Source organism: Eptatretus burgeri, chromosome 7, assembly GCF_056783735.1.
Source record: "Eptatretus burgeri isolate ZD-2024b chromosome 7, Ebu_testis_v1, whole genome shotgun sequence".
In the NCBI taxonomy this organism is placed as follows: Eukaryota; Metazoa; Chordata; class Myxini; order Myxiniformes; family Myxinidae; genus Eptatretus; species Eptatretus burgeri.
In genome coordinates, this window is record NC_140967.1 from 54,336,017 (window position 1) to 54,355,118 (window position 19,102).

The window sequence follows — 19,102 nt, forward strand, 5'->3', positions numbered from 1 at the left end:
AGACACAGCATCCAGTGACTTCCTTGTGGTGCTAATGGCATCTTCTCCTTTTGTGACAATGACTGTGCTTGTCGTCTGTGCTTCACAAATCTTTTCCGCAAGGAAGTGAAACAGCTCAGTCTTGTTGCTGTCATCTCGAAGAAAGCTTCTCCAGTTACTTTGGGTCTTACTGGTTCCTGTCACTCTTCTGATTCCTTGCCCCCTTTTCGACCGTGCCTCGGACTTCCGACTTGACTTCTTGTACATATCAAACACTACGTCCACCCTCTCGTACCTGGCACCATAGGATTCCACCTTTGGGATGATGTCTTCTTTTGCATAGTCATCAAATATCTTTGAAGTGTGTGGAGGTAGGGCATTGATAAGTGCTGAGCCATCAATGATGACTGCATCTCCCCTTGGTTCTCTGTCTGGGATGTTCACTTGCGCTTCAAGAATTTCAGCCAGCTGTGACTTCAAATTTTTTTTTTCTTTCAAAATTTGGATTTTCAAATGGCCAATCAGGCAGATTTGATCAGAAAGCCCGGCAGAACAGAAATGCCAAATTTGATGCTTGTATCATAATTTGCACGATTTTTCTACTATCTACTACACTAACACACACACACACACACACACACACACACACACACACACACACACACACACACACACACACACACACACACACACACACACACACACACACACACACACGTGGGTCTGTTGTGTGACTGGATTCTTCTTGTGCTCCATCTCTCATTTCTTTCTTTTTTCGTTGTCTATGGAGAGGTGAATCTTGAAAATAATTTTCTGCAAGCCTCACATTGTTGGGTTTGAGGATAGAGGAGGAGCAGCTGAAACCTGTATCCTATCCAGCTTCCTCATGATGACTCCATCTTTGTCTATTTGGTCAGTTAGTTATCTGAATGCACTTGCACATTGAAAAATGAAAATCGTCGTCACGTCTTGAAGCATCGTGAGTATCTCGTTTGTCATATTTGTTGAACACCCCTCGTAATAGTTCATGTCCATTACAAATATGGATATTCTTGAAAACAAAAAAAACAAACAAAAAAAAAACACTTGAAAACATGGTCAACAACATGCGAAAAGATATCCATAGTTACAGACCCGTGGCTGCAGCAGCCTCTGTACCATCTTCATTCACTTCCACGACAGCTCGCTGGAATGCTTTTGATACAAAAAGTGGTTCAGGATTATCTGCAACACACACACACATAGACCTATTATAGAACAATCTTTGCTGTAAATGATGCAATTGCGTTAAAATACAAACAAGCCACTTTGAGAGATAAAAATATATTTTTAGCATTTTAACCCAATTGCAACAGTAACACCAACCAAGATTGCGACCAATTTTAAACTTCCCATTCATTAGGCATTTGCAAGGCCTCGACGACATCCAGGTAACTACAACGGCACTTGGTGGAGCGCATACCTCTGCCATGTTGAACAGTTTACGTTTTGTATCCCACTGATAGACTGGATTCTAACCAAAACCTAATCGGCTTGTTCTTGTCACCGACACAACTCATCCACCTAGTTTTGTCATAATCCGTCCACAACCTTTTGAAATATCATGCTCTAAAGAGTTTTTGGCCCCATTTCTCAATGGTGAAGAATCACTAAAATATTTATAGTATCCAGATCTTCAACAAATCGAATCAATTAATCCTCGTCACATACCCAACCTGTCCAAGTTTCATCCATAACTTTTTAAGATATCCTGTTCACAGACAAACGAAACACCAAAACAGGGACAAATACATATCCTCCATCCACCTTCATTTGCAGAACCAATTACAGAAACATGTCACGGTGCAACTTACTGCTGATGAGCGAGAGGTCAGCTTTTCCATAATCAAACATGGCTCTCACCCCGATGGTTTTCAGACCTGCTTTCAAATCCAAATTGCTCTCCACTCGGAACCTGGCAACAACATTAGTTTGCTAGTTGGGCAATGATTCTCTTGCAAAACTGAAAGTTTTACCAATCCTGGTACAAAGTAAACACTGGAACTCATCTCCACAATTTTATGACACTGGTAGGTTATCCTCTGCAGTTAAAAAATAATCTCTACTATAATGGAGCTAAGTGTTTGTTATCTCCTAGACGAAGCGTCACAGTTCACAAAACTCAGCAATATTGTACTTAGGATACATAACTGGATCGCTCTACTTTTTAGCTCGCCATCACAAACTAATGAGCATAAATTATGGGGGGGGGGGGGTGTATAAATTGAAACCGAGGCCGCCGAGTGTTAACTATGCAGCCCAAGGTACATCACCGAACACGATTGGTCCAGTGCCATCACATGCCTTCCACAGAACAGACCAGTGATTGCAGGTTTAATATATATATATATATATATATATATATATATATATATATATATATATATATATATATATATATATATATATATATATATATATATATATAGTTACGGCCACAGGTACCAAGTGTGCTATGAGGGGGTTAATCCTCCTTTCTCCTTGGAAGAGCCGGACATGGGGCTGCCGCTCACAATTACCTTTGTGGTATGGTGGGTTGCTACAATCATGAACGCCAATCAGTTAACCATGAGTTCCAGTGTCCACCGTCTAATTTGCTGTTTAACTAGAGGTCACGTGGCTTCCTGAAGGGGAGCGCGCCCTTGGCGTACACCAATCTTATCTTGATTAGATCTTAAGTTGGACAGCCGAGCGTTTACCGCTGGTGCATGCCGACTATGACAGATTAATTAGTTTGGAAACGACCTCCCAGTCTATTGAGGTTCGGACAATGCTGGATCAATGGAAGGAAAGGACAAGCACGGACAGGTTGAAACGTCAACAATGAATTTATTAATAAGAAAAAAAATTAATAAACTGAAGAACGTTTGATTTTTTGTCGTGTACATAGATGAATTCAAATCAATCAAAATAATTTCAAACAAATAAAGAATTCAACAGACATTGATAGAAAAATAGACAAAGAGCAGATAATGGCGTAGCCAGGCTGAGGCAGACGAGGCAGTTGCCTCATTGCTCATTTCCTGAAATATGATCTGGCTTGAGCCCTCCGGCCATCTGAGCTCCCTGGGGAGTAAACTATCAAAGCTACCCGGAAGTGCTCTGAATACTCTTATCTCCACTCCTATCACAATACCTAAGTAGGACAATTCCCCCCCCTCCCCACCCCTGACAGTGACTGAACAACCCTCCTCCCAGTACACTGATCTCATGAGGAACCAGCTCGTGCACTTGGCTCTGTTGAATTAACGTTTTTGTAGAGAGTCTTTTACATTATATATTTTCATGATTAATGTGGTTGAAATGAACATTTACATTTTAAAATTTTGAGCATTGAAATTAGCCAAGAATAGGTTTCTGGGCATCAAAAATGCATTGGCTTCTGGGGGCCTTGAGCAGCCCCCAGACCCCTCGCCGTAATAGCTTCATGCAGTTGGCACTCGCAACGCTGCGCTACGCGCACCGTCACATCAACAACGTTCACCTATTTTCGCCTCATCGTTTGTGGACCTCTGGCTATGCCCTTGACAGATGATTATCACTACACCTTTCTTAACAATCAATCTCAAGACAAGGGTACCCAGCAGATCATTCAGGGGTGAGAGAAATCCGGTCTCGGCTTACAAAGGCAGAAGTCGTCATGCGTCAAATAAAATGTCCCAAAACGTGAGCGTGTGTTGGTCCTATGCCAGCACCTTGCCTTGCCGTGCACTCACTTGCAAACAGGCTCGAACACCAATCGACATCAAGTGATCACCTCCAGAAACCAGGGACGCTAATAATCAGGTACAAGCAGAACCAGCAGGAACGGTCCAACCGTCACCCACCATCAGGAGCCACAACCAACGGACAGCTGCAAGAAGCTGTCAGACGCTGTAACAAGTTGTCACCAAACTCACCAACTGACTTGCAACTGACTGGAGCTGAAAGTAACCATCACTCAGCTGCCACAAAACTGTCAGGAAAGTGGTCCTCCCATCCTTTTTATAGGTGACCAGTCTGGGTGGAGCCTCATCCAGACTTCAGCCACATCCACCTTGCCTATTGGCACATGGTTGCAACATGCAACCCCATATCAACACAGACCTGGCTAACGATGCCATGTTTGTGGTGCTGGACGAACAGCCGAAAGCAGCCATTTTCCAGAACTACTGAGCAAAAATGTGAAGCGCTCATAAAACGTCAACAACAATCACCTCTCTGTTCAGCTCGACACGAACAAGAGCCAGCCAGCGTCCATAGAGCTGATGAATGGGGCGTCAAACATCGATGAAAGAGGTGGGTCTTGAACGTCAATGAAAGAGATATTTGAGTGAGGTAAATGATCCACAGCTGTGTTTTACCGCCAGAATAATTGCTGAGGAAAAGCCCGTGTGTCCTTAATGAAATGTCCTGCAAGTCCAAGGTGTAAATAAATTGTCCACCTCCAAGCCAATGTGTCCTGATGAAAAGGGGGTCGAAAAGCCTCCATTGAGCAAAAGGCTATCTCACATGCATGAATGTGTTGTAAAGAGAAAAAGGCCATCCCATAAGAAAGGGAAACTGTTCTATACCCTTCTCTTACGAATCACCCTTCCATAAAGCTCGGAACAAGTGTGTTTCTACTCTCAGGAGAGCCAGAAAACATCTTTCTAATCTCAAGTCTGAACTCTCAAACCTCTCTCCCTTTTCCAAATCCTGGTGGCATCTAATCAAATCTGTTTCTGGTGTATGCTCCCCCTCCATCATTTGACACAGTCTGGCACCCTGCCCTGCTCACCAAGCTCTCTTCCTATGGTATCCAAGGCCATCTCCACTCATGGCTCACAGACTTCCTCTCCTGTCTGGGCCAAGGCGTGGCCCAAAATGGAGTTCTTTCATCCCCTCTTCCTGTCCAAGCTGGAGTTCCTCAAGGCAATGTTCTGGGCCCTGTTCTTTTCTGGTTTTCATCAATGATCTTTACGACTCTGGAAAATCCTCTTTATCTCTTTGCTGATGACTCCACCCTCTGTCATGCCATCTGTCATCCCACAGACCGGCAAGCCGCAGCTTCATCACTCACTGCAGATCTGGATAAAATCACAAAATGGTCCAACATGTCTTTCAAGCCTGACAAATCTCACAATCTCACCATGTCTCTCCAAAAGTACCATTTAGAACTCCCCCCACCCACCCCCATCTACTTTTTCAACAATCCTCTGGAAGAAGTCCTTTCATTCAAGCTTCTGGGTCTCACTATCTGCCATGACCTTTCCTGGGAAAGCCACATTTCCAACCTGGCCTCCAAAGCCAGTCGCCGACTGGGAATCTCCCATCGTGAAAAGTCATTCCTCGGCCCACCTGAGCTCCTGACCACAGACAAAGCTTTCGTCAGCAGCCTGATGGAGTACTGCTCTCCTCACTCGGCTGGTGCTCCTACATCTCACCTTTCTCAGAAACCAAGGCATTGAGGATCATTTGTATCGCCCGTGATAAGGCTGAGTCTTTTGGACTCTCACTCTCTCACCGCAGGCAGGTCAGTGGTCTTTCTATCTTCTACCGTCTCTTCTCCAGTCTCAACCCCCCCTCCTCCATCTGCAATTTGTCCTCACCATATATTTCTGCAGGGCGCTCAAGGTTTGCCAACAACCTCCTTCTGGTAAAACTACCAAAATCACGAATCACTGCTCACCATCACTCTTTCATTCCTCTTTTTTCCCGCCTTTGGAATTAACTCCGACACTCTCTTCATTCCCATTCTTCCCTCCAGGCCTTCAAAACAACTGTTCACCACCACCTATCTTCCCCCATCCAAAACATTGATCTTTTCTATCCCCGTTAATCCACCCCAAACCCACCTCCTTCAAATTCCCTGCTTTCCTTCCTGAAAGTCCCTGTAATGTACATCTTATATACCCCGTGTTCCCCACTCCATCCCTCTCCCTTCCACAGATATCTTAATGTCTGTTCCCCACTGTTTTGTCCTTTCCTCTCCCACCCCTCTTGTCTCATGCCCCCCCTTGTATTGCTGTGTTGTGTGTTCGCCCTCATATGAGCCTCGACAATGGAAACAAAAAAAAAAAAACCCAGGTCAGGTCATAGGTACAGTATGAAGTGAACCTCCCCCATCCCCTGACTTGCAATTTACAGCTGTGTACATGGCATAGTACAAGTGGTTCAACCACTGACCCCTGCCAGATGCAGGGGTATATTAAGGGTGGGGAAATGACAGACATTGCAGACTGCAAGTGAGTCACCAAAACCAAAACCATATTTTGCTGCAGGAGAGAGTGGTTATTACGAGGCACACTGTACAATGTACAAGCACAAAGTGTCTGGAACTACATGTACAACCAGAACAGCAATCGATAGAACACGTACCTCCACCAGGCTGAACAGTTTACATTTTGTATCCCACTGATCGGCCAGATATGAATCCAGACCTTAACCAAAATCGAATTGGCTTGTTCTTGTCACCTACCCAACTCATCCATTCAATGGTGAAGAATCAATTCAAAATTATCGTGTCCGGATCTTCACCAAAAGCAAATCGATTCATCCTCAGCACAAACACCCAACCTATCCACCAAGTTTCATCCAAATCCATGCATAACTTTTTGAGATATCCTGCTCACAGACAGAGAAACAAACAGATGGATGAAAACAACCTACATCCACCTTCTGTAGCAGAGGTAAAAATGCATCGAGCACATTGTTGTTGTTGTTTTTTTTTAACCAAGTACCATCAGACGTCTTTTTTACAGTCGACCAAAAACACCAGTTCTTGCAATAAGGGGTCTTCTTTTTATTTTGAGCGTACAGATAAAAATGGAAATGGCACCACGTTTTGCTTTGCAAGATCGTGACCAGGAGTTCTGCGAACATCTTGGAGTTTGTACATGCTTAGCAAGCTGCAGGTTTCATGACATTCGATGGAGGATGTGAGCAACAAATCACAGCTGTCTGGGACCTGCCACTTAAGTGGCATAAAGTGTTGAACAGTTTGGATTAAATTCAAAGGTCCATTTGGAGAGAGAGAGACAGAGAGAGACACAGAGAGAGAGAGAGAGAGAGAGAGAGAGAGAGAGAGAGAGAGAGAGAGAGAGAGAGAGAGGGAGAGACAGAGAGAGAGACAGAGAAAGAGAGAGAGAGAGAGAGAGAGAGAGAGAGAGAGAGAGAGAGAGAGAGAGAGAGAGAGAGAGAGAGAGAGAGAGAGAGAGAGAGAGAGAGAGAGAGAGAGAGAGAGAGAGAGAGAGAGAGAGAGAGAGAGAGAGAGAGAGAGAGAGAGAGAGAGAGAGAGAGAGAGAGAGAAAGGAGATGGGGAGAGGGAGAGGGGGAAGAGAGGAAGGAGAGGGGGAGAAGGCAGAGTGAGAGGGGGGAGAGAGGGAGGAGATGGGGAGAGAGGATTTATTGGAGAGTTTATTGGTTCTCACAAGTCTCAAAACAAAAGCCATTTATGGTGCCTCTGTTCTTGGTTTTAAAATAGTACCCATGTCTGTATGAGCAATTTGTAAAAAACAACTAAACTGCAGCGCTCCAATCGCTCTCTCTCACAGTTATGCTCCTCCAGATAGACAACAAACACGATTGGATATCTTGATCCCTTTTGTTTAGAATGTAAGCCAATTTTTCATTGAATCAAGTAGAATGTTCAGGAAAGGATTTCTTGTCGAATCACAGAAATATAAAAAGATGCAAATAAACAAATAAATAAATAAATAAATTAACCCTGTTAATGTACAATTATAATCATCAACAAAAAGTATTCAATCATTTATTTATTTATTTATTTAATGAGCAAACAAATTAATGAGCAAATGACGCCGACGATAAAAGAAACTGCAACAACTCTTGGTTTTATAATTCATGGGTACACGTCAGAGGTGAGAGGCATGGCAGATTAAAATAACGGCAGCACAGCTTGCCTGGGAAGTGACACCGTGAGAAGTTCAGCTTGTAAATCATGGATCCAATTATGTGGAGTGGCATTCACGATTAGAGGCTGTAACGTGTCCAGTGATCCAGAAACCGGAAGAACGACGATCATACTTGCTATATCATCCTTGTATGGAAGTTGTAAAACCCGATAGTGTAGGTCTTGCCCAGCCTGAAACATCCCTGCACAGCAAGATAATGCATGAAAGGTGGAGTGGAAAATTATCAGCAACAAAAAAAAGCCGCCGCTCACCCCCCTCCCCCGGTGACTCTGCTCATTTATGGTGGCTCAGTGGCCCAGACAAGACAGTAATTAATACATTGCTAACTTGTGCCCCCGCAAGAGCAAAGGGGAAAAGTAGCCTCACCATGGCGAAGCATCGCTCCTGTGACCACCATTGTGGGTACTTGCACCTCCTCACCAGATGCTGTTGTGAAAGGCTGGAGATGTGTGCGCTTGGATGAAAAGGGCGTTTTCCAGATACCTTTAAAGTAAACGGCGCTTGCCAGGTACAAACGTGTCATCTCTGGATCAATTTGATCCTCTGTGGCAAAATCCTCCACAAGACCTGCATAAGTTTGAGATCAAAACCACTTTAAACCAATTTATTGTCTACAAATAAAACATCAGGTTGTTGGAATGGTGGAGGGAAGAAAAATTATTTTGCATTATGGATTCACAACACTCTTGCACAAATCCACACAAGTTAAGTTAGACCAGCTATTAAAATATAGGCTGCTCCTCTGTTTTACCTTTTGTCTTGTGCACTCATACTTTCTGTCAACCTGGTCATTTCACCTCTAGTCCCAAGGAATGTACAATTCCAATCTTTGATTTTGAGATACCTCCACCACCTCTGGGACCTCAAAGAGGTCTACCAACAGTCCAATCAATCTGAACGTATTACAGAGGGCCAATGACCTGTTTTAGATTGTCCATGCAGTTATGTTACACACAGTGCCTAAGAGTGGGAAACTAGTACAAACCCTGAGTTTTTTCCTTGATCCAGTGGTTGATGGTGTCCACGGCTGTCTGCGGCTTGCCAAAGTCCACAGTTAAAGGCACGGAGTTAAAGATTTTCCGAGTCACAGATTCAAACCGCTGTGTAATGTTGAAGTCGTCTTGCAGGAACATGGCAATGGCAAAACTTAATGGTGCTTGTTCAGTTGGCACTGCAAGCTTTCGGAGGACTTTTCGAAGAGCCAGACGAACTGTCCGATCTGCAAGAAAACGAGTTCTTATTTTGCAACTTCGTCCTTTTAACTTGACGCTTTCAAGGAACAAAAACTCAGTAAATATTGACAACGACACATGACTATCGTATAAATGGGTTTTTTTTGTTTTTTTTTTAAATAATGTTTATGAGACTTATAAGCCTAAAAATAATAATTGCACAAACTTGGCATTACAAACAGCATATCAATGAGATAACAAGACAGACGCATGGTAATCTGTCCTTTGTGTAATCACTTACTCTGCATGCTGTAACCAAGTACAGCTTCGAGTTGCCGCCCTGTCTCACCACGTGCCCCACTCTGCACAAGCGCCAGTGTTGTAGCCACACCCATTGGAGAAAGGACCACATTTTCCTCTTCACCATACAGCAGCGACAACCCCAGAGACAAGTCACGGCTTTGGGACGCGATCGTCGTGGCAGACAGCAGCACAAAAAGTGGAGCAAATCCAAGCATCGTGATGACGAGCACACTGGGGGGGTTCTGTCTGCTGCGACTCGATCTCGCCTGGCATGAAGGGAGCACACGAGTGTCATGGTTAAGGTGCCAGTTTTCAACAAGCTACCCCATTACATGCGAATCAGAACTTGATCAGAGCCAATGGCATTTGGTCATTTGCAATTTTCACTGCTGGATTGCACGACGGCACACTCGGTGTAAGCAATGAAAGCAAGTAAATTAGCAAGGAATTCACGAGATAACGGAGCATTGCATCAGCTCAAATAACTAATTGTTGTGTTCGCAATATAAGGTTAACCCGAGTACGATATTCCAGCTAACATAGACTTGTCTCCTTCCAAGGAGGAGGTAATTATATTCAAATCACAAATTCCATTAATTATTCAAACCAGAAACCCAACAAGCTCGGCTATAAAACAACTTGTTATTGCGTCGGGGAGGTGGGATAGCAAGCTCACAATTGTCTAATTTAATAGTTTGACATCTCTAAGGATGAATATTTTTAGGGATTGTCAGAAGAATCAAAGCAAGATATGGTACTAAGACTAAAAGCAGTCACATCCAACATTGTAACCAACCTAAAAGGTGACAAAGAACTCACACCACCAACTCCAACATCAATGGCTGACTCTTCCCATTGCATTGGCAAAGGTTGACAAAAATCATTCAAATCAGAAAGCAATCTCTGAAGGAATTACTCTACAGAGATGACCAGCCAGTTGGAAATGTTGCAAACGATGGCTTATGATCGCTCAAATCTTTGCTTGAACCATCATAAACACGATTGTCTGACAAATACATTCAGCAACAGCAGCCAGAAAGCTATGTTCCAAGTTCAGAATACAATGAAAGAACTCCAAGCTGTAAAGACATGTATGGTAATCCTCGTTATCTGGAGGAGCAAGAGAATGAATGGCCACATTGCGTTGACATTTGGTTTCATGATACATGGCCAGAGATATTATGTCTGCATTTCTTGCTTGTTCACATTTAAATGGTCACTACACCGCTGAAGGAATGCTTGGCAAATATGATGACGTAACTGGGTCTTACAACATCACTTCCTTCATGTTGAGCTGTAACTGAAGGTGCTTCTAACATGGAAAATATTTAGTTTGCCAGGCTTTTGCAAGCAGAACAAGAAGGGCACTCGTTAGAGTGCATACCTCCACCAGGCTGATTAGTTTACGGTTTGTATCCCACTGATAAGCGGGATCTGGATTCAGACCTGAACCAAAATTTAAATCGGCTTGTTCTCATCACCGAACCCACTCATCCACCATGTTTTATCCAAATCCGTCCTCCGCAACTTTTTCAGATATTAAGCTATATATTGTTTTGGCTCTATCACTCAATGGTGAAGAATCACTTAAAAAAATTCTCAGACCCGGATCTTCACCAAAATCTAATCATTTAGTGAATTAGTCTGTTTCACATAACCAAGCACTCCAGCAAATTTCGTCTCAATCTGTCCAAAACTTTTTGAGAAATCCTGTTCACAAACAAAGACAAAAGACAGACAGACCACACAGGGGTGAAAACATAACCCTCCCATCCACCTTCAGTGGTGGAGGTAAAAAGGATGATTAAGAGTAAGACGAAGAGCAAGTAATGATGATAAGCAAGAGGATCCCATAGAAGTCCAAGTGTCCCAAAATTGATCATTTTGCACGTCTATTTCTTGCACCAGTGGATCAAAGATGGCCTAACATTACAGTAACTTGATTCTCTCACAAAAGCAACCCACGAACCATGCATGTTAAGGCAGCCCACCTCTTTCTCATGACCCAAAGAAAAGCTCAAAGTAAAGAAAGGTTTGGCAAGATCCTCCTATCCATGAACCCCTCCCCCCCAACCACCATTAAAAAAACAAAAAACATGGAATTCTCAGCTGAAGATGGTGAGGAGCCCTGTGCTGGAAGCTGTAGACTTATTCAAGGATGTTGTGATCTGAAGCTTATCACCTGAGATAAGGTCATTCCGAAGGAGTTGTTTGAGAAGTTTCAGAAGGAGCAACTAACACGATAAGAGGGGACGAGTTTGTCTCAATACGTCAAGTCCTGCAATGGAATGCATCTTCAATCTGCAGAATCATATTACCCAAACAACACAGTCTTGCTCAAGCTTTAGACCGACAAATGGAGACTATATCTGTGAATATTCTTCAAATGCAAATGCCAACATTTGAGGAAGTTCAAGCTGCTGCAGGGCAACAACAGACACAAGAGGTCCAATTGCAAAACTCCTGAAAGAATGAAAGCCATTGAAGAAAGACATTCTGAAGTACAACCTCCCACAACACAAGCAAACTCTGCATTTATGAAGCGAAAAACCCCTGGAACAAAAGAAAGAAAGAAAAGGAAAGAAAGGAGACCATGGGATCTTTCATGTCCATCAGCTTACGCCCGGAAGATAAGTCAACAGCTAAGAGGGATGGTACACTCATTGAGGCAACGCTACCTTCGAAGCCTTAATCCAATGGTTTATTGTCAGGCCGAGGATTTTACCCAGACTAGATAGTTCAAGGCCAAATGAAAGCCTCTGAACCATCCCTGCCCATCTTCGACATTATATACTACGAGCAATTGGCCACTGACCCATAAGGGTCATTCCGTGACAACTCACCTAAATTTCAAAAACCTCCCAGGTCACCTCCTCAGATTTTGCTGGAAAAAATTCTTAAATGTAGATCTATATGGCTCTACCCACCATGCAAAAGATTAGCTTTCAATTCCTCATAGTTTAAAAAATATCTATCTCAAGACACCTTTGAAATTTGGCCCTAAAAATGCCAAATGTGAAAAAGGCATTTTTTTTTTCAACTTCAGGGGCTTATAATTTTATAATGGACTCTAGAAAGTTAATATTGCAAATATTTACTAATTGGCATCCAAATTTTTCAATTATGGCATCAGATAGCCTCTGGGATGCATATTTCTTACTCTATAAGAAGCTAAAAATTGCTTTTGGGCCAAAACGAGCTAAAATAAGGTGAAACTATAGTAGCCCGCCTGAAAATATGGAACAAGTTATAATTTTTTCCTCATAACACAGTGATTATAGGGTCATTATCTATCCATAGATACATTTTTGCTGGGATAATACAGTTAGGTGATGCATTATAAAAGTTGTACCATAAACCTTTGCCTCCGAGGGCTCTAAAATGGACCAATTTTGTCCCCTGGTTTGACTATGTGGCTGGGGGTTTAGGATCTTAATTTTTTTTCTAAAGATTTCCTCATATAAGATGTGTCTACTGACCGAATAATTTTATCTAACGCCCATGGCTTCATATTAAAATAAATTTTTATTTACATGCACGTTTTTTATAATTATTCACTTTTTTCATATTCATGAGCTTATAAATCTGAAACTGAACAATCTAGCAAAGTGATACTGCAGATATTTATAAACTGGCATAGGAAATTTAAGGATCTGTTATCAGAATGCCTGATAAATGCATATGTTTCTATCTGTAGGAAGTTGAAAATGCCACTTTGACCAAAAATGGTGAATATGCAGGGAGCATTAACTGAGGTTATGTAACAACTTAGATTATTCTTCTCATAAATTAATAATTATAAGTACATTTTTTATTCAAAAATAAATTCTTGTAATCATAATCCAAACATATGCTTGGGTTTTAATTCAAAAAAACATGTCCTACAGTTCTCTATTTGAAGTCATTACTTATGACATACACCACGAGATGGAGTAATGGTCTGTCACAACACTAGGAGCAGCACAGTCAACCTGTCTGTCTGTTTGGAGAACAAAGGAGAGGAGGAAACAAAGGAAATGGATGCAGAAAAACCTGGGCCCAGTAGCACAAGTTTGACAAGTAGATGCGCACTGTTGGAACCAAATTAGACCAGGCGCGTCACAAGACCTATTATACAAGGAAGGTTGGGCTAAAACAAGTTGCTGCTTTGGAGAAGAAGTCACAAGAATTGATTTCATGGAGATCAGAAATTACTTAAAAATTACTAATATTCATCGTCTCTGTATATCTGTAAATAAAAAAGCTGCTACGCAACTAATCAAATTTGTTCTAATTGGTTCACGAAAAAATATTTTCACGAAAAAAAAATAAGTGACCACTATATTCGTTATTGTTGTGTGTCTGGCTGTCTGGCTGTACGTCTGGCTGGCTGTATGTCTGGCTGTATGTCTGGCTGTATGTCTGGCTGTATGTCTGGCTGTATGTCTGGCTGTATGTCTGGCTGTATGTCTGGCTGTATGTCTGGCTGTATGTCTGGCTGTATGTCTGGCTGTATGTCTGGCTGTATGTCTGGCTGTATGTATGTATGTCTGGCTGTATGTATGTATGTCTGGCTGTATGTATGTATGTCTGGCTGTATGTATGTATGTCTGGCTGTATGTATGTCTGGCTGTATGTATGTCTGGCTGTATGTATGTCTGGCTGTCTGTATGTCTGTCCCGAGCATAGCTCCGTGGGTTTTGATGCGATCCTGACAATTTTGGTGGGAGGTTTATATCATGATCTCATTGTGTTTTCCTGAAAATGGGTATGGTGCGCCCATTATGGGCAGAGCCACGCCCAAAAAACGTGTGTTTTTAGGGGGTAGCCGATTTCAATTTGCATCTTCTCCTAAGGAGTTTGTCGAATCTGTCAGGGGTTTCGGTATTTGGTTAGCCTAATGGCACCTGCATAGCCCCATGGAGCTCGATTTTTCATTTTCGTCCCAAGGTCAAGGTCACAAGGTCACGAACTTCAAAAATTGCGAATTTTGACGTAAAATTTTTTCTTCTCAGAGGGGTTTGTCGAATCTGTCAGGGGTTTCGGTATTTGGTTAGCCTAATGGCACCTGCATAGCCCCATGGAGCTCGATTTTTCATTTTCGTCCCAAGGTCAAGGTCACAAGGTCACGAACTTCAAAAATTGCGAATTTTGACGTAAAATTTTTTCTTCTCAGAGGGGTTTGTCGAATCTGGCAGGGTTTCGGTATTTGGTTAGTCCAATGGCACCTGCATAGCCCCACAGAGCTTGATTTTTCATTTTCGTCCCAAGGTCAAGGCCACAAGGTCACGAACTTAGAAAATTGCGATTTTGACATAAAAATCCATCTTCTCCGAGGGGTTTGTCGAATCTGGCAGTGGTTTCGGTATTTGGTTAGCCCAATGGCACCTGCATAGCCCCACGGAGCTCGATTTTTCATTTTCGTCCCAAGGTCAAGGCCACAAGGTCACGAACTTAGAAAATTTCGAATTTTTACAAAAATCATACGACCGCCCAAACTTTGAGAGCTAGGATGACAATATTTTTATGCATAATCTTGGTCATTCCCCACCTAAAGTCTTGAAACAATTTTGCTCTCTCAAACACCTTGCCAGTGGTGCCCCCTTCAAAGTTTGTTTTTACGCTGATTTCATCAAAATATGGATAATCCGACGAGTGCGAAATGCCATATAGCCTATATGACGTTATATTGTTCCTGGAATGTTCCAGAGGAAATTTGCACCAAAGGTCATAATCCTTGACCTTTAAAGGTCACAAAGGTCAAATTTTCAAAGTTGTGGGAATCGAACCGGGTTTTCGACCTTCTTCGACGAACTTAGTCCAATAAGCTATATCACGTATCCTCTTTCCTTATTTTAATGTCCACAACATTGTTTTGTGACCTTTAAAGGTTATGCAAAGGTCAAATTTTGAAAGTTGTTGAACGAAACCGGGTTTTCAACATTTTGCAGCTAATAACCTGTCACTCGTACCACATCATGTTGATCATTTTTATAACTTGGTCAAACATTATCACATTGACTCATCCTTGACTTCTGAAACAATCTGCATCGTCAAATACCGCTCGTGAACCATCGTCGTCTTCAGACTTGTTTATAATTTACAATCACTTCCAAAAGTAATCATTAGTATGTATTTATGAATAAATAACATCCTTATCACTAATGTCTAATAAGAAGCATAATTTAGCCTCATGTGCACCCCTGCAAGTTCACCTTGTTTTGTACCAAGTGGACCAAATTGCCATATTTGGCTTCCTAAAACTAGGAGTATGTGCTTTCTCGAGACATTCTGATGCCACAATCTGAAATTTTGTATTCCAGTTTATAAAAATCTGCAGTAACTCTTTCCTGGATAGCTCCATTTAAGATTTATAAACTTCTGAATATGAAAAGTGAATAATTATAAAAAACGTGCATGTAAATAAAAATTTATTTTACTATGAAGCCATGGGCGTTAGATAAAATTATTTGGTCAGTAGACACATCTTATATGAGGCAATCTTTAGAAAAAAAAAATGAAGATCCTAAACCCCTCGCCACATGGTCAAACCAGGGGACAAAATTGGTCCATTTTAGAGCCCTCGGAGGCAAGGGGCTTATGTTAAAACTTTTATAATTCATCACCTAACTGTATTATCCCAGCAAAACTGTATCAATGGATAGATAATGACCCTATAATCACTGTTTCATGAGGAAAAAATTCTAAGTTGTTCCATATTTTCAGGAGGGCTCCTAAAGGTTCACCTTATTTTAGCTCGTTTTGGCCAAAAAGCCATTTTTAGCTTCCTATAGAGTGAAAAATATGCATCCCAGAAGCTATCTGATGCCATAATTGAAAATTTTGGATGCCAATTAGTAAATATTTACTATATTAGCTTTCTAGTTATATCCATTATAAAATTATAAGCCATTGAAGTTGGAAAAAAATGCGTTTTTCACATTTGGCATTTTTGGGCCAAATTTCAAAGGTCTCTAGAGATAGATATTTTTTAAACTATGAGGAATTGAAAGCTAATCATTTGCATGGTGGGTAGAGCCATATAGATCTACATTTAAGAATTTTTCCAGCAAAATCTGAGGAGGTGACCTGGGGACCCTTCGGTGAATGTTGGCACGGAATGACCCATAACTGTCTTCTGCACAAATAATTGTTTAATAACTGGTGTTGTGGTGCAGTTTTACAATTGGCAAATGCTTCTGGAAGAACATTTACACAACAATCATGAGGAAGGACATTATGCCAACTCTGACGTTACGACAAAACCTTGTTCCTCTTAAGTTGATGGGTGAAACCACACGTATCAACCAACCCTTCACATCAGTAGACCATTGTTCATCATCCGACTTGACGTATATTGGATTGCAAAAAAAAAAACAACAAAACAATGAACTCATCTGACTGAACCTGAGGCTGTTCGTCTTTGCCTGAATTGTATCATAAGCACTACCTCATAAAGGTCATATCACTTAACTCAACCCATCAAAAAAGATCTGTTATGATAAAATTACAAAAGCATGAACACAAATCATATCTATACTAATAAAAGGCAATGTGTGAGTGAGCATGTGTGTGTGTGTGTCTCCTCCATAACTCCAAAACTATAAAACCAAGCAGCCTCAAACTTTGCATGCATTCCGAGAAAACTCCAAGGAAGTGCGAGTGAAAATTGTATGTTTGGGTTAATTAAAACACCCCTTTTGAAGATAATTAATGGCCTTATTTAATTATATCCCTCATCAGGTGATCCTCGGCCACCTCACTGTCCGGGGTATTTTGGCGTTAGTGTATGTTTAATATGACAGTTCGGTGATTGCCAAATGCGTGCCAAGGGAGCAGTTTCTTATTAACGGTTTCATTGGAGTGCTTGCTTGAGTGCTTAAGCCACTTGGCGAGTGCTCTCCAAGCCAATTGGTTGTTCGTTTCAGGAAAATGTAACCGTGCTTTAAATCTCACAATTTCAATCTCATATCGTACATTTCCCACTTTGTTGGGTCCCGCGGTGCCATGCGGTGGGTACCTCAGGAGGTGTCTCCATCCATTGAAAATGTGCAATTTTGTTTTTACAGGACATCGCTTTGTTTAACCTTTTTGTGCAATCTCTTTTTGTAATCCAACTTTCACTTCGACATCGATACATATAAAAAAAACAATAAGGTCCATCCAACTCGGTGTTCTCACCATGTTTGTTCAAGCTGTGAAGGCAGAGTATAGATCGACATTTTTTCTGTGGCTTGATACATTTTTTGATTGAATTTTGCTAGTTACCCACTTTAAATCCTCCTTCAAAGAACGTTGTTTGAAGGTAACTGCGGTTGTAGTTTATATTTACTTGATATGCGTGTACATTTGCACTTGCGTGTATGTATGTAAACTGTAATATGGAATAGGCAAAGCCTAGAAGTGAACGTAGAAGTCTTCTTACATTCGCTTCTGACATTACCTATAACGTGTTCACAACTGTATACTTGTCAACTATACCGTGGTACATGTACGCGCCGCACAGCTGATAATTTTGACGCAATTTCCGGTTACTTCGGTCTGGATTTGGGATCAGCGATCAAATAATGTAAATCATGATTTAAAATTATTTTTTGATGATGCGGGAGATATCTTTATTAAAATTAACTTTGGGAAAAAAAATAATTGAATAAATAAATAAATAAACAATCACTTCTGGTCAAGAATAAAAGAAATTATAAGTTCCGGAAAGGGTTTCAAAATCACTCCAGGTAATGTTAAATACTAAATAAACACTTCCTGTCATGAAAAAAAAAATCACTTTCAGAAGTATAAAATTCACTTTGGGAAAAAAAAAATTGAATAAATAAATAAACACTTCCGGTCATGATCTCCCGGCATGCATCATTCCCCATGACAAAAACCGGAAACAAAAAAAAAAAACCAGAAACAAAACAAAAACGGAAGCAAAAGGGTCATAGCCAACAACACAGATTCACAATTGGCAGGGTATTGTGTTGTTTTTGTTGTTTCCTATTCTCTCATGTGCACTCGTTAAGTAATATTCACAAGATAGAAATAAAACCCAATCGTGTTTATACACCGCGCAGTGTTTAAAAACAACCGGAAGCAAAAGGTCATAGCTAACGACACGGATTCCAAATAGCCAGGGGTATGTGTTGTTGTTGTTGTTGTTGTTTCCTACTCTCTCACGTGCACGCGTTAAGTATTAAGCCCACTTCGTTCGCTATTACCACAATGGCATTTGGCACCGGTGTGTGTGTGTGTGTGTGTGTGTGTGTGTGTGTGTGTGTGTGTGTGTGTGTGTGTGTGTGTGTGTGTGTGTGTGTGTGTGTGTGTGTGTGTGTGTGTGTTATCTTCAGATGTGGGTTCTAGAAAGAGGAACGGAGCCCTCCCGGGTCTCAAAGTATCCGTGTGTGTGTGTGTGTGTGTGTGTGTGTGTGTGTGTGTGTGTGTGTGTGTGTGTGTGTGTGTGTGTGTGTGTATGTGTGTGCGAGTGTGTGTGTGTGTTATCTTCAGATGTGGGTTCTAGAAAGAGGAACGGAGCCCTCCCAGGTCTCAAAGTATCCGTGTGTGTGTGTGTGTGTGTGTGTGTGTGTGTGTGTGTGTGTGTGTGTGTGTGTGTGTGTGTGTATATGTGTGCTTGATTTGAAAAGGAAGAATTGATTCGATTTTGGTGAACATCCGGATCCGGATCCGACTACTGGAATTTTTAAGTGATTCTTCACCATTGAGAGAGAGAGAGAGTACTAG

General features: G+C 41.6%; 1 protein-coding gene across 1 annotated transcript in view; it reads right to left on the reverse strand.

Moving 5' to 3' along the window:
* The window catches only part of LOC147023286 (glia-derived nexin-like), a 33,000-nt gene that overhangs the window by 5,052 nt on the left and 8,846 nt on the right, over positions 1 to 19,102 (reverse strand). The window contains exons 2-7 of the mRNA XM_085888524.1: positions 9,387 to 9,654; positions 8,899 to 9,132; positions 8,280 to 8,480; positions 7,902 to 8,094; positions 1,833 to 1,933; positions 1,114 to 1,203 (exon numbers count right to left, since the gene is read on the reverse strand). Of these exons, the coding sequence (XP_085744650.1) occupies positions 1,114 to 1,203; positions 1,833 to 1,933; positions 7,902 to 8,094; positions 8,280 to 8,480; positions 8,899 to 9,132; positions 9,387 to 9,603 (1,036 nt within the window). The 5' untranslated portion in view covers positions 9,604 to 9,654. The remainder of the gene's footprint in view (positions 1 to 1,113; positions 1,204 to 1,832; positions 1,934 to 7,901; positions 8,095 to 8,279; positions 8,481 to 8,898; positions 9,133 to 9,386; positions 9,655 to 19,102) is intronic.